This window comes from Salvelinus alpinus, chromosome 9 (assembly GCF_045679555.1).
Source record: "Salvelinus alpinus chromosome 9, SLU_Salpinus.1, whole genome shotgun sequence".
Classification (NCBI taxonomy): Eukaryota; Metazoa; Chordata; class Actinopteri; order Salmoniformes; family Salmonidae; genus Salvelinus; species Salvelinus alpinus.
The window spans coordinates 41,006,674-41,022,419 of NC_092094.1; the positions used below are offsets into that span (position 1 = coordinate 41,006,674).

Below are 15,746 nucleotides of genomic sequence, written 5' to 3' on the forward strand. Positions count from 1 at the left end.
TGCCATTATCCTCATAAGGTGAGGAATTGAAAGGTATTGAAAACAGTGGTGTCAATGATTTTGACCCCAACCTTTGAGAGAAAAAAATTTCTTGTTAAACAAATCTCTTTCTCTGAGCAATTGTATTAGTATAAAATAATATAATGTCTCAATATTCAGGCAACTGCCAAAATAATGGAAACACTTAAGTAAATGAGGGTTACAAAGTGTATTGAAAGTGTGTGGTTACTGAGTCTCAAAATGTTAAGTCCCTCATATGGGGGACTATGAGTGGTTCTGGACCAGTTCCAACTGACATTTTGGTGTTCAGTGTATTCAGACAACTCGACTTTTTCCACATTTTGTTACATTACAGCCTTATTCTAAAATGTATTACAATTCCCCCTCATCAATCTACACACAATACCCCATAGGGATGAAACAAAAACAGGTTTTTACACATTTTTGTTGAAAAACTGAAATCACATTTACATAAGTATTCAGACCCTTTACTCAGTACTTTGTTGAAGCACCTTTGGCAGCGATTAGTCTCGAGTCTTCTTGAGTATGGCGCTACAAGCTTGGCACAAATGTATTTGGGGAGTTTCTCCCATTCTTCTCTGCAGATCCTCTCAAGCTCTGTCAGGTTGGATGGGGAGTGTAACTGCACATCTATTTCCAGGTCTCTCCAGATATGTTTGATCGGGTTCAAGTCCGGGTTCTGGCTGGGCCACTCAAGGACATTGACACTTGTCCCGATTCCACTCCTGCGTTGTCTTGGGTGTGTGCTTAAGTTCGTTGTCCTGTTGGAAGGTGAACCTTCCAGGTTTTCATCAAGGATCACTCTGTACTTTGCTCCGTTCATCTTTCCCTCGATCCTGACTAGTCTCGCAGTCCCTGCCGCTGAAAAACATCCCCACAGCATGATGCTGCCACCACCATGCTTCACCATAGGGATGGTGCCAGGTTTCCTCCAGATGTAATGCTTGGTATTCAGGCCAAAGAGTTAATTCTTGGTTTTATCAGACCAGAGAATCTTGTTTCTCATGGTCTGAGAGTCCTTTAGGTGCCTTTTGGCAAACTCCAAGCGGGCTGTCATGTGCTTTTACTGAGGAGTGGTTTCCGTCTGGCCACACTACCATGAAGGCCTGATTGGTGGAGCGCTGCACAGATGGTTGTCCTTCTGGAAGCTTCTCCTATCTCCACAGAGGAACTCTGGGGCTCTGTCAGAGTGACCACCGTGTTCTTGGTCACCTCCCTGACCAAGGCCCTTCTCCCCCGAATGCTCAGGTTGGCCAGGCAGCCAGCTCTAGGAAGAGTATTGGTGGTTCCAAACTTCTTCCATTTAAGAATGAGAGTCCAATGTGTTCTTGGGGACCTTCAATGCTGCACAAATGTTTTGGTACCCTTCCTCAGATCTGTGCCTCGACACAGTCCTGTCTCAGCGCTATATGGACAATTCCTTCGACCTCATGGCTTGGTTTTTGCTCTGACAGGCACTGTCAACTGTAGGACCTTATATAGACAGATGTGTGCCTTTCCAAATCATGTCCAATCAATTGAATTTACCACAGGTGGACTCTAGAAACTAGAAACATCTCAAGGATCAGCAATGGAAACAGGATGCACCTGAGCCCAATTTTGTGTCTCATATTAAAGGGTGTGAGTAAATAAGGCATTTCTGTTTTTAATAAATTTGCAAAGATTTCTAAAAACCTGTTTTTGCTTTATCATTATGGGGTAATACATTTTAGAATATGTTTGTAACGTAACAAAATGTGGAAAAAGGGAAGGGGTCTGAATTCTTTCCGAATGCATTGTATAAAGCACTCTGTGGGTCCCGTGCCTTATAGTGGCAGTAAGCCCCATCTGACAGTCTTGCGCAGAGCTCTCCAACCCTGTTCTTGGAGAACTACTGTCCTGTAGGGTTTCGCTCCAACCATAATCTAGCGCACCTGATTCTAATAATTAGCTGGTTGATATGCTGATTCAGGTTAGTTATAACTGGGGTTGGAGTGAAAACCTACAGGAAGGTTTAGAGCTCTCAACATGAAGAAATACTAAATAATTTCATAGCACTGAAACAAGACCCCTTTATCTTTGTCACAGACGGACATAATCACTTTGTGTTTAAAGCTGAAGTTGTAACGAGTCTGCACACATGTGAATGGTGTCTCTGCACCCCTCAGTGGATGTTAAGGAGAAAATTCTCTGTCGTCAGTTGTATGAAAGTGCCAATATTGTACTGTCACTAAGTATGATCATATTTATTTTACAGTTATAAGAAATGTGAAATCTTATCGTAAGTTGTTAATTATTTGATTGCTACTATATTTAGAACGCATCTCAGTCATTCCAAGCCCTATTGGCAAACTTTGGTTGAATTGGGGGGGGGTCATAATTGTTCATAATGAGCTTGTGTCCTCAAAAGTGAGTACACGGCAGCAATTATTATTATTATTATTTTTTAATACTACTTGAAAAGGTGAGTTCCAGACCTTTCTAAAACGATGCAACATTACCAGTAATTGTTTATAGCCATCTCGTGAAAATAATGTATGCTTGGGTATGTCTATTTAGGCAGAAATCTAAATGTTGTCCTACCATTATTCTAGCAACCATGACTATGCCCCAATTTACAGGGCACGAGCGGTCACTGAATGGTTTGATGAGCATAAAAACTATGTAAACCATATGCCATCTCAGTCACCAGATCACAGCCGGATTTAACACTTATGGGAGATTCTGGAGCCGCTCCTGAGACAAGTGTTTTCCAACCCCATCAACAAAACACCTCATGGAAGAATGGTGTTGCATCCCTCCAATAGAGTTCCAGACCCTTGTAGAATCTATGCCAAGATGCATTAAAGCTGTTCTGGCCTAACACCCTATTAAGACACTATGTTGGTGTATCCTTTATTTTGGCAGTTACATGTAGCTCAGTATTTTAAATATGCATTTTATTCAGTCATTTTTGCTCATCTTTATCAAGGGTGTCAATTTCAGGCCCCACTGTACATAAAGGTGAGTACTGTCTGGTCTAAGTGTGTTTTTTTACTGGCTGCAGCACAAAGGCCTGTTTATGGTAGCAGTGTGTGTCAGCGTGTCAAAAAAAAAAAATCTGCCAGGGGAAATGATTTAAAACACTAAAGTAACAGAGCTGCCTTCAGAGAGAACACAGAGGGTCTTAACACACCTTCCCCCAGCAACAGGGCACACACTTGAACCTTTATACACCAACCTGCCAGAGAGCACATACTCCAGACCTTCATACATCCCCGAAAAAACATCCCCCCCAAAAAAATCTGACCTCAGAGGGCACACTCAAGACCTCTATTCACTAACAACCATCCCCAACAAACAAGACCATTATGACATCAGAAAGCACATTTCATTGCCTTAATACACCTATCCCCCCCCCCCCCCCCCCCCGGTCCTGGATCACAGGAGTTGATTGTCCTGCACAGCTCACAGAAATAAGACTCAATTACGCAATTCTGAGAAGCAAATTACACATAAGTACTCCCAAGCATGTGCGCAAGTGTGCATGGCTGTGCGTGATGATGTCGTGCGTGTGTGAAACAGTGCTTGGAGAACACCAAAGTAACAGATCCAAAAGGAACAGAGGATGTGAAGCTTATTCATCGCTTTAAGAACAATATTAATGTTCATGCACACATATTTAGATATATATAAAACACATACAGAGACACATTTATGAACCATATGCTCAGAGACCCAACCCTGACTTGTGTTCATTCACTAGGAAACACTCTGGCTCTGTGATTCAGTATGAAAAGGCTTGTGTGTTGTTTTATACAAAGATGAGAGATGCATGAACTGGGAAACTCAAGCAACCCCTATAAATAAGTTAATGGGTTGTTATTCATTAAAAACAACTCTAGAGGAAAACCCAATCTTTGTCAAAAGCCCAATCTTTGTCTTACCAAAGTTTGTCTGCTGTTTGGGCTCTTTTTCCGCCCCTTGTTTGTATACGTGTAGTCAACTATTGACAGGTCCGTTACTGTTGTTTAAATCTAATTCTGTTAGTGTGTCCCCAAGTTATAGGCCTAGTGGATGTTAAGCAAGAGTATCAACTAGGCCTACAAGAAAGTGTGGAAAGTGGTCAAACAGAGTATTTCTGTCCACATGTTTCAAAACATGTGAAAGACTCTGGCAAAACCCGTGAAAGACTGTGTACAAACTTGCACACAGGCAACGATGGCTCAAAATACTCATATTCCATCACATTTGAGACCACCACACTTTCAAAGTAAAAACTCTTTGGCTTTTTCCAAATGAGCCCAACTTTGTTTGGGTGGAGTCTGAAAAAGAACAAATAGAAGTCACCACAAACATGTCCCTAAATGTAATGAGTGTGAATATATACCAGAGACCAAGAGAGAGAAAATGCAAGAAAGAGTGAAAGTGTGTGTGTGGGAGCATTTTGTTTGCATTAAGAATAGTGTGTACTTTTTTTGTAAGTGTTAACGTGTGTGTGTGAATGTGGGTTGTAAGGCGGGACTCACTGTCTGTTGCTGTGCTGCCATTGGGCAAAGATCCCAGATCAACAACCAGGCCGTCCAGACAGACGTTCAGCTCGCCTCCTGCTACAACTGAGCCTTTGTTCTCTGTCTGCAAGACCAGACTGAGCTGCAGATTCTCCACTGGAGGGAAAGTGGGGAGTGTGGAATGGAGGGAGGGATATATGGAGAGTGTGAAGAAAGAGAAAATGAAGGAGAGAAAAAAAATGAAGGATTAGGGCGAGTAAGAGATGATAAGATGTGCTCTATCAATTGCGTAAAGGCAACCAAAGTTCTTTCTCTCTTCTTCTTACATGTTTGTATAAAAAAACATCCTGAGGGAGTCTGTTTCACAAGTGTAAATTTGATCTTTCATTTCTGAAGAGGATAACCCCAAATATTTTCAACTGGAAAGACTACTTTAGTAGCATGACTAGGAATCCTATTAACAATCCATGGACACAGGCCTACATAAAAATTAAAACAACTTTAAAAATACACTTTTATTGTCTTACTCTTGCCATCATGTGTACGCAGGGTGTCAAGCAGGTCAATGGTGGCACTTCCCAGCAACTCCTTCCTCAAGGTGTGGCAGCTCCACAACTTCAGATCTAAGTGGCTCTGAGGCGTCACATTCCTACACAACACACAAGTTAAAATCAGCTACACAGACAGATAAACCTACATTACACATTCATGTGGTATTACTGGACAGCGGCATAGCATTGGCATGTTGTGTCAGAATTGAGAGAAGGTGGGGGGGGCTGTGGCTCACAGGGTGAGGTCCTCGTTCCACTGTAGCTCAAGGTGTCCAGTGCGTTTTCCTGTTTTCTTGGTTTCACTAGTCAGGCCATCGGCAGTCACCTCCACAAAAGAGCTGAGTCTGGAACGGGTGGGCAGCTTAGGTGACTGAGGCTTTGCTGAGACCACTGCGGCAAGAAAAAAAAGAATTTGATGAACATATATGCAAATGACAAAAAGAGACAATTTGAATGACTGTGGTACACCGAACTCTGATCAACCATTAACCTACAGTAATAAAACATTCTTATTACAGCTACTCTGCATTTGTAACTGTATGGCAAGTAAATGTATGTCAAGAAAACACAAAAATGCAAATATCGCCCTCTAGCTGACACATGCACAACAAGGTGGATATTGCCCCTTGGATTGCATGTTCTGTTAATAAATTAGTTGTTGATTGTTCCATATTACTGTGATGCTCACTTGGCCTGTGAAATGTGACAACTGTCTGCCTATCCCTGTCAGAATGAACTTTGAACTTAATTAAATATCCGCTAAGGAAAACATGGGCCGAATAACTGTTAGGCTACTGCTGTATCTTTTCAATAGACCAGAAATCTTCCAATTCTTTTAAACTGTCACGGTGAATTAAACCTGTTTTATCTGATATTATATGAGAGGGGGAGTGAGTGATGGGTGACATATTAGTAGTTAATGAAAAATTCACTGAGGGAAAAGAGAGCAAAAGGGAGGGAATAAATGGCAGGGAGAGCAAATGGGAAATTGGAATAACAATGGATGATGAAAAGAGCTGGGCGTGGTTGGCATGAGAGAAATTGTCAGACATACATAGGGAAGAGGAGGATGAGTATTAGAGTAGGTTACAATAGAAAGTGATAGATGAGAGGAATTAAGTTTCATATTGATTATTACCTTTCAAGGTCAACTGTGATTTTTCTGTGGTCTGGACATTGCCAGGTCTTGTCACACTGGCAGCTGCCATGACATCACAGCCCTGAGACACACACAGGCACAATCAGAAAACACACATAACCGACATGAAGGCAAACTGTAAAGTAGGCCTAAATCACACACTGCAATTCAAAACAATTAGTTATGCATTTCCCCTGTGTACCCTCCACAACGTAAACAACATACATAGTAAAATAGCATGTCTCAGTGAATCCTTACAACAGACATGAACTAGCCAACAATATCATGCCAATGCCATCTACATTACTACAGCCAAATGATCATACATTAGCTATCTAGGCATCTCACCACCTTGGAAAGAACTGTCTGGCACAATGACAACTGGCAGTGGATTGTATTTCCTCTACATATCTAGCTAGTCATTGTAGACAGTAGTAGCTCGAATAGTTTCGACTCATATCTGGGTGTTATCACGTCTTAAAATACACGTCCTCCGTCCAGCATAGCAAACTCCTTGCTAACGTTAGCTATCACATACATCAGTGAAGAGATGGTTAGCTAGTCTGATAAGGTTTGCTACGTTATCTCTTAGCCAATAACTTGGGTCGTGGCCGAGTCCTTGTGAATCACCTTGTAATTTCATCACTGATGTCGACTATGAAAGCATTTAGCTAGCGGATCAATTAGCCGTAGCTAGCTAACGTTACTAGTAAACAGCGTAACCCAACGAAATCGACAAGACGAGAACATCAACATTTACTGCCTGTAAGAGATGTAGCTAACTTAGCTAGTTCCAAGGTGAGACATCGCATTTGCTGCAAACTACTAGCTCGCTAAACGTATCGATTAACTGTAGCTACATATCAGTAACTCAAATTGGCTCATTGTCTCCGTATTTAAATACCCTGCACACAAAAACAAAACACGGAAGATGGTGAGCTATTTTGATAGCTCCTAGCAAGCTAGCGAACAGCTTTGTTGTCGGCATAAGGACAAGATAATTGTCACATTTTCTCGTAAACGTAGATGGATATGTGTACTATTTAAGAAATGTATTAAACAATACTACATTACTTGACATTGTTGGTAACGTATTTTGTTAATTTTAGCGTAATTACCTTTTTAGCTGTGGTCCGCTGGTACAACTAGCTAGTTAACTTTCATTTCCGCCTGCCTCAATGACGGGGTCACGTGATTCACATTAATGGCCAGCGCATTGAATTGTGGTTCACAACATGCAAACACATGTACAGTATCTGACAGCTTTACAGCAGTTAACGAGGTACCCCCCCTCGTTTTGGTACAAAACTGAGGGATGTGGATGGAGAAATGTAACCACTTTCAAATAAATTAATAGACAGAGCTATGGAGGCAATGACTGACCCGCCATGATATCAACATTATAGATTTAACCATATTTTGATGCTAAATAGTGTTTTTTTTACATTTACTTTGTTTACAAATATTGGCGGAAAACAGGCTTATATTTTCGGTTCTGATGGGGTACTACAGTTGAACTAAGCTCATGAGGCATTTAGAAGTTATATTCTTCAAGAATCAATGGGTACATATCATTAATTTATAAGTTCAAAAATGTATGTAGCAACTGCTGATTGCCCCTTTAATAAACCAAAGACAACAAAGCTTCAAATGCTGTTTATTTAAGAGCACATTTCCCCATATTGAGTAACAACAATTCAATTGGAAGCTACATATTTCAAACAGTACTTAAATTCAACATATTGTGATTTACTAATAGTTTTCACCCAGTAGTTAATGTTGTCTGAAATAAGTTGGCTATAATCCATAAGCTTACAGTAAAATTGGGTGAACCAAAACCATATGTTGATATACAGTGAATAAGCAGCCATATCTTTCATGTGTGGTTGACTCATATCATTACAAGACGTATCCACAGATTGTTCAAATTCAAGTTCAAATTCAAATTCAAGAGTTTTTCAACAAAAATGGGAACAATTTGTCTGATATGCCAACTGTCCTTACAAATTGTCCATTGCTGGACATAAGTCTTTCAAAGGTATCCGAAAGTGCTATATCCAATTGTGTACAGGACAGTGATCATGACAAACACTCAGCAACGGACAGTCCAGGAGGATGTTGGCCATGGTGACTCATGTAGTGGTCATGGAAATAGGTCATCACAGCCAGGGGAGGACCCAGTAGAAAGCACAGCCACACCAGCCCATTGCCATAGTTACCCTTGAAATAGTCTCCAAGGTAAACATCTACCAGGAGCTGGGACAAGGAAAGAGAGGGAGGAGCTAACATGCATGTTCACACACACTGCATAAACACATACAGTATATACTTCATGGTATTTCAGTTTCCCTCACCTCAAAGATCATCATGAAGAAGATCCATAGACGACAGCTGTGTAAGGGCAGAGCAATGACATACTGCAAGGAACAAAAAGTGAATACATAACCCATTACCATGGATTGTCTCATAGTAGCACATGGGACAGCTTTAAGCAGTTAGCAACTAATCATTATTTCACACAGGATAACTGAACTGATTGTACTCACCCATCTACACCATAATAATAATAACAACAACCAGTCCTACTATGACCAGTCCTACCTCGCAAAGGGCAGCTGACATCAGGAAGACCAGAAAATCTGCTTGCTTTTGTGACACCCTCTTTTTCAGTAGTGGTGTATACAAGTGTCTTTATGTAAGAGAAAAAGAGACAGATAGCGAGGGATAAAGAGTGATTGAAGTTAGTTTTACACACACAGTCCATACCTCTTCTGAGAGAAAATGGAAAAGTCTATTAGGTGTCAAGAGTCACTACTACCTGTAGCGCCACTTATGAAGAGGAATATTCCAATTCCCCCAAAAACATTTCAGTGTTTTAGCATTCCTGCAGATGAAAATATGAATCTATTACACATCTGTTACACATACAAGTGGGTCATCCAAAATGAAAGATTATGATATAACGGACCACCAATCCCCATAGAAATGGCGGTCTCCAAAGCACAACAGTTCAGCACAGAAGTTCAGGTAGGAGTGAGAAAACAGGAAGGAGAACATCAGCCACAGGAAGTGGTTGGGAGCCTGTAAAGGAAAATGGACCGCTTTATTGACACGGCTATTGTTTGACACCACCAGAACATACTAATAATGCTCCCCTACCCTAAAACACAAACACGCTTACCACAAGCTCCATCAAGTGCTCCACCCTGGTAGTGATGTCCATATTCTAGAGGAAAGGAACAGTCAGAGGAAATAATGTGAAATTATTATATCATTACATTTTTGATGAAAAGGGGATATTGCTTTCACTCACAGAGAAGGAGTTTTCTGATCTCTGGAAGATGGGTTCAATCCACTGATAGGAAAACAAAAGGTACGCACGGAATAGAATTACAATGGGTAACAAAGATAAAGCTATTTCAAATAAATCTTAGATAGACTTGCAAACAGAAGGATAATTTAATACCAAACCTAAAAGATAAAACATATCACCTGCTGCACAATTCCCACAATAATTTGAGTAAGGACCACCTGAAAGTAAAGACCCCAAATAAGATGGTGGATAATCAATGCATATTAACACAATAATTACACGGGATAGGTATTGTGTGGGTGAGGTTCTCACCATTTCTATCAGCGTCTTACAAAGAACGTTGATACGGACCCTTGGTGTGAAGGGGAAGTCTCGCTGGTAGCATAAAGTGGGCGCCAGGAGAAAGTAGTAAAGGTCTGACAGAGAGAACAGTCAATGTCATTAACTGTCTGTGTTCTTAGTCTACAACTAGACAGGCAGAAATTGTGCACAAGCCATTACGCGTGAGAAAGAATGACACTCACCTTTAATAGTTAAGTGTTCTATATGTTTTTTTGTCTCATGTAATACACACTCGTCTGTTCCTGGAAAACAGATAGATGTTCACCACACCAGAAATCCAAACAGCAGAGTAATTATCTTCAGCCTAAGCAGCAATTACAATTAGTGATAACTGCAGGAAATCAACCAGCAGTAACTGCAGCCACAAAGAAAAAAAAAGGTTGCCACTGACATACCTGGAGATGGAACAGACCCCTGACGATACCAATTGTTGGTTTCTTGGTAAGAATAAAGCTTGAGGCCAAGAACAGTGTAGGTCCAGAGTGAGAAATATGCTCCCCCTGATAGGCAGATAGTGAAACAGTTTCACCAGACAGGGTGAGTCATCATCTTAAGTTGAGGTTGCACATCCACACAAAGCTAAATATACTCTATTGCAATGGAGCTATAACAACCTGGAATTTCAGGTACAGGTCAATATCTGTGCAGATCATACTTGCGGTATTTACCTGTTGATATTGAAGTATCATATAGAATGATAACAGCAGGAAAAAGTGTTAGTAATCCCAGGTTCCCCAGGTGTAAACAGTGCCCTGCACTGGGGGATAGTGTTCCCTAGAATCGACACACACATATCAACCTTTGTGAGACAGTTCACATAGCCTAGCCTCTCTTATTTGAAAAGCCAAGGGTAGAACTGTCTCACCTTATCCAGACACCTCTCAAGTAGAAGAGCAGCAATAGCAAACATATTGGCAGCTGCAAAGGTGAGAGAAGCATGAAGGATGAGTGAGTTTATTACTCAAATTCATTAACAGTATATTCCTTGTGCAGTTAGTTAAGCTGACAATAGTGCAGTGGTGACAAAGCCTCACCCAGTATCAGGTTGACAGACGGCCAGTTATAATTGTCCTCCATTAGGTGCTCCAAGACTTTCCTCAAGTCAATCAAGAAGCCATGTCTGTTCAGAAGAGGGTATGTTAGAGAAAAAAGAAAACACATGAATTGCTAATCGAGTGTGTGTGTATGTACTCACTGTATAAAGTTATCCAGGAACAGGTGAGCATGGGTCAAGATCTGAAAAAACACACAAAATACAACAATATTGGTCTCTTCTCTTTCCCTGCATAGCTTATAGAACTTGATCACATTTAGTATGATCATATTTAGTATCCAGAGAGAATGACTCACCAGAAGGATAATGATCCAGTTGAGAATCCCTCTATAGTTTGTGAAGCGGCTGTCAGAGCTCAGTAAGGAATCCTGGACACTGTGACAGCTGCAGTGACAAAATTAAAAAATTACATCAACATATTCAGTCAATAACAATTAAATCATGGCAATAGCTGGAGATAGAGATATAGGTTTAATATTAATGTGTACCAGAACATGTCCATGTCTGGATGTGGTTCAGTGGGAGGATCAGAGCTGGAATTGCCATAGTACTGACATTTCTCTTCCACATCAAGGGAAGAAGAGGAGCAGGCACAGGCCTCAGGTTCTGCTGCAGACATCTCAGCCTCTGTGTTGATGGTGTGTCATCAGTACATCAGACAAAGTTGAAGGCACATCAAGATATCCACATCTATCTGAAACAAAGAAGCAGAGATTGTCTTGTTGCAACTTGCAAGCATAGCTATAATCTTCATAAATGTAAAAATGACAAGTAGTAAAAAAAACAAATGTACATTCATTTTACTGTCAAGGCAGGGAAGCAATTTCCATAGTGAATTATTAGGCTTAAGATAAATTGCACATGAGCCACACCCACCTTGTAGATTACGAGGCAGCGTTCAACGAACGCAATATTGTTGCTCCTCGTCTGTCGCAACATTGTTGCTGTTTTTATGACTGATATCATACAATAATAGTCGGTTCTGACCTGACATCAATTGCCTCGAATTGATGATCTTTCTGCAAAGAAATGTGGAAAACATATTGGCAATCATTTGAACATGAATATCTTCTCATCTCACGTCTCCATTTTTCTGCATGTTCACCATCCACGCACCATTCCGTTAGCGTGCAAGTCATCATGATGCAGATGGTACAGTTTGTCTGGACCAATGATTTATATTTACACTAGATGACATATAGGGGGCGCTGTGTTAAAGCCAGCGTGCCTCCATCTGAAGTCCTCCCTCCACCGTTAAAAATATTTTGGAAGCTATAGAAATGCATTTATACTATTAGACACCTTAATGCATATTTTTTTATTATATTATGTGAGCTAAACATAAAAAATGTCAAATAACACAAACCTTAAAGTATATTTTAGATCACTAATGTTTCGGTCTCCCATACAACAATAAAAAAAGACATGTTTTTTTATTTTTATTTTTTTTATTTAACCTTTATTTAACCAGGTAGGCAAATTGAGAACACGTTCTCATTTACAATTGCGACCTGGCCAAGATAAAGCAAAGCAGTTCGACACATACAACAACACATAGTTACACATGGAGTAAAACAACATATAGTCAATAATACAGTGAAAAAAATAAAAAATAAGTCTATATACAATGTGAGCAAGTGAGGTGAGATAAGGGAGGTGAAGGCAAACAAATATATGTATAAATAAATAAAATATAAAAGGCCATGGAGGCGAAGTGAGTACAACACAGCACGTAAAATAAAAACTAAAAAAACAATGGAATGGTTGGTTTGCGGTGGAAGAAAGTGCAAAGTAGAGACAGAAATAAAGGGGTGCAAAGGAGCAAAATAAATTAATAAATAAATACAGTAGGTAAAGAGGTAGTTGTTTGGGCTAAATTGTAGATGGGTTATATACAGGTGCAGTAATCTATGAGCTGCTCTGACAGCTGGTGCTTAAAGCTAGTGAGGGAGATAGGTGTTTCCAGTTTCAGAGATTTTTGTAGTTCGTTCCAGTCATTGGCAGCAGAGAACTGGAAGGAGAGGCGTCCAAAGGAAGAATTGGTTTTGGGGGTGACTAGAGAGATATACCTGCTGGAGCGCGTGCTACAGGTAGGTGCTGCTATGGTGACCAGCGAGCTGAGATAAGGGGGGACTTTACCTAGCAGGGTCTTGTAGATGACCTGGAACCAGTGGGTTTGGCGACGAGTATGAAGCGAGGGCCAGCCAACGAGAGTGTACAGGTCGCAGTGGTGGGTAGTATATGGGGCTTTGGTGACAAAACGGATGGCACTGTGATAGACTGCATCCAATTTATTGAGTAGGGTTTTGGAGGCTATTTTGTAAATGACATCACCGAAGTCGAGGATTGGTAGGATGGTCAGTTTTACAAGGGTATGTTTGGCAGCATGAGTAAAGGATGCTTTGTTGCGGAATAGGAAGCCAATTCTAGATTTGACTTTGGATTGGAGATGTTTGATGTGAGTCTGGAAGGAGAGTTTGCAGTCTAACCAGACACCTAGGTATTTGTAGGTGTCCACATATTCTAAGTCAGAGCCGTCCAAAGTAGTGATGTTGGACAGGCGGGCAGGAGCAGGCAGCGATCGGTTGAAGAGCATGCATTTGGTTTTACTTGTATTTAAGAGCAGTTGGAGGCCACGGAAGGAGAGTTGTATGGCATTGAAGCTCGCCTGGAGGGTTGTTAACACAGTGTCAAAAGAAGGGCCAGAAGTATACAGAATAGTGTCGTCTGCGTAGAGGTGGATCAGAGAATCACCAGCAGCAAGAGCGACATCATTGATGTAAACAGAGAAGAGAGTCGGTCCAAGAATTGAACCCTGTGGCACCCCCATAGAGACTGCCAGAGGCCCGGACAACAGACCCTCCGATTTGACACACTGAACTCGATCAGAGAAGTAGTTGGTGAACCAGGCGAGGCAATCATTAGAGAAACCAAGGCTGTCGAGTCTGCCAATGAGGATGTGGTGATTGACAGAGTCAAAGGCCTTGGCCAGGTCAATGAATACGGCTGCACAGTATTGTTTCCTATCGATGGCGGTTACGATATCGTTTATGACCTTGAGCGTGGCTGAGGTGCACCCATGACCAGCTCTGAAACCAGATTGCATTGCGGAGAAGGTGTAATTTTGTTCTTGAAACATTTAAAGGTAGACTCAGCGAAATGACATTACCACCAGCAGCACCGCAGATGTTGAAATAAGCAAGATGCAAGACAGTCACTGCGCATGCGCACAGGTTTGCTTCAGGCTGTTAGAGCGTGGTAGCCACGGGACCAAAATAGCGTAGAAGTTGAGCCTTGCGTTTCAACACTCTTAGTTGTTGCAAAAATTGACCCACTATGATGTTTACTCTCTGCATCTACATCATATCGCTGAGTCTGCCTTTAATCAAATCAGTGAAGGCTGCTGAGGGGAGGACAGCACATAATAATGTCCAGAATGGATTGGTATCAAACAAATGTTTGTTTTTTTCCTCATGTGTTTGATACCATTCAATTCACTCCATTCCAGCCATTATTACGAGCTGTCTTCCTCTCAGCGGCCTCCACTGATTGAAATACTGTAGAATTTTCCATTGATTCCTATGAAGGACTGCTCCTACTGGGGAGTGCCAATATGGCCGAAAGGTGGCTTCAAAGCCTCTCAATGGCCAAATACATAGGGGTGAGGCAACAGGTCGGGACTGATGATCTGTTTACGTTTATACCTTTGTGGCTAGATGTAGTAGCCCTACAGCGCAATCTAGTGGTCATGTCAGGGACAATAGTTGTTGTCAACTAGTATTGTAGTAGTATTGTAGCTAAGCCAGGACACCTACAAAAGGAAGGCCAAGAAAAGGGTCAGGAAAAGGGGCTGAGCTGGACCCAATGAAAGAAACAAATATCCCAAAACACCCCTAAGCTAGACTAGCCTACTTCAACAACAGCTAACTAACTAACCAAAAATACAGAGGGTGGTCCACCCAGTTCTAATTAGTGTGTTTATACAAAGTATTCCTACGGGTAGTGTATGCCCATGGGCGACCTGTCTGGTTACCCCCTTTTCCCACCATCAAACAAACACCATAACAAAACCAATACTCACAGGTGGGGACAAAGTGACATGTAGTTGCAAAAACCAACTAAGAGATCTACAGACAGAGAGATTGAGCTCCAGAGAAAACAACTGACAGGGTTTTAAACCAAGGGAAAGGGAATGTGATTGGGTAAGGGAAAAGGAGAGCAAAGAAATACACATACAGGATACCTGTATCCGTAACAGTACATGTAGGTATGGGTAAAGTGACTATGCATAGCTAATAAACAGCAAGGAGCAGCAGTGTGAAAAAAGGGAGGGGGTCAATGCAAATAGTCCAGGTAGCCATTTGATTAACTGTTCAGCAGTCTTATGGCTTGGGGGTAGAATCTGTTAAGGAGCTTTTTGGACCTAGACTTGGTGCTCCGGTACCGCTGGCATGCGGTAGCAGAGAGAACAGTCTATGACTTGGGTGAATGGAGTCTTTGACAATTGTTTGGGCCTTCCTCTGACACGCCTAGTATAGAGGTCATGGATGGCAGGAAGCTTGGTCCCAGTGATGAACTGGGTCGTACGCACTACCCTCTGTAGAACCTTACAGTCAGATGCAGAGCAGTTGCCATACCAGGCGGGGATGCAACTGGTCAGGATGCTCTCGATAGTGCAGCTGTAAAACCTTTTGAGGATCTGGGGACCCATGCCAAATCTTTTCAGTCTCCTGAGGGGGAATAGGCGTTGTCGTGCTCTCTTCACGACTGTCTTGATGTGGACACCAAGGAACTTGAAGCTCTCGACCCGCTCCACTACAGCCTTGTCGATGTGAATGGGGTCGTGTTTGGCTCTCCT

General features: G+C 41.6%; 2 protein-coding genes across 6 annotated transcripts in view; both read right to left on the reverse strand.

Annotated features, from left to right (window-relative positions):
* Nucleotides 1-7,405, reverse strand: part of LOC139530078 (NEDD4-like E3 ubiquitin-protein ligase WWP2) — a 43,397-nt gene extending 35,992 nt beyond the window's left edge. For all 4 annotated transcript variants that reach the window (XM_071326150.1, XM_071326148.1, XM_071326149.1 and 1 more), the window contains exons 1-5: nucleotides 7,298-7,405; nucleotides 6,180-6,261; nucleotides 5,278-5,431; nucleotides 5,018-5,139; nucleotides 4,509-4,646 (exon numbers count right to left, since the gene is read on the reverse strand). In XM_071326150.1, coding sequence (XP_071182251.1) covers nucleotides 4,509-4,646; nucleotides 5,018-5,139; nucleotides 5,278-5,431; nucleotides 6,180-6,249 — 484 coding nt within the window. In that variant the 5' untranslated portion in view covers nucleotides 6,250-6,261; nucleotides 7,298-7,405. The remainder of the gene's footprint in view (nucleotides 1-4,508; nucleotides 4,647-5,017; nucleotides 5,140-5,277; nucleotides 5,432-6,179; nucleotides 6,262-7,297) is intronic.
* Nucleotides 7,406-7,820: 415 nt separating this feature from the next.
* Nucleotides 7,821-12,050, reverse strand: LOC139530079 (diacylglycerol O-acyltransferase 1-like). 2 transcript variants are annotated; one of them, XM_071326152.1, is made up of 18 exons: nucleotides 11,765-12,050; nucleotides 11,377-11,578; nucleotides 11,185-11,272; nucleotides 11,030-11,070; nucleotides 10,869-10,954; nucleotides 10,700-10,752; nucleotides 10,503-10,608; nucleotides 10,230-10,334; nucleotides 10,017-10,076; nucleotides 9,805-9,908; nucleotides 9,672-9,710; nucleotides 9,493-9,534; nucleotides 9,361-9,405; nucleotides 9,148-9,260; nucleotides 8,998-9,063; nucleotides 8,781-8,868; nucleotides 8,534-8,596; nucleotides 7,821-8,435 (listed from the first exon to the last, which is right to left on the reverse strand). In XM_071326152.1, exons 2-18 carry the CDS (start codon nucleotides 11,505-11,507, stop codon nucleotides 8,259-8,261), a joined length of 1,407 nt encoding a protein of 468 aa, XP_071182253.1. In that variant the 5' UTR covers nucleotides 11,508-11,578; nucleotides 11,765-12,050; the 3' UTR covers nucleotides 7,821-8,258. The 2 variants fall into 2 exon arrangements, with proteins under 2 accessions (XP_071182253.1, XP_071182252.1); XM_071326151.1 differs by having other exon boundaries at nucleotides 11,377-11,582.
* Nucleotides 12,051-15,746: the final 3,696 nt, after the last annotated feature.

Excerpts from the sequence above, each read along its gene's own strand:
- LOC139530079 (XM_071326152.1), bottom strand. The coding sequence starts at position 11,507 with ATGTCTGCAGCAGAACCTGAGGCCTGTGCCTGCTCCTCTTCTTCCCTT. Across the intron at positions 10,077-10,229 it reads GGGGTCTGTTCCATCTCCAG|GAACAGACGAGTGTGTATTA; the intron begins GTATGTCAGTGG and ends TCTGTTTTCCAG. Across the intron at positions 9,064-9,147 it reads CATTTCTATGGGGATTGGTG|GAATGCTAAAACACTGAAAT; the intron begins GTCCGTTATATC and ends TTTCATCTGCAG.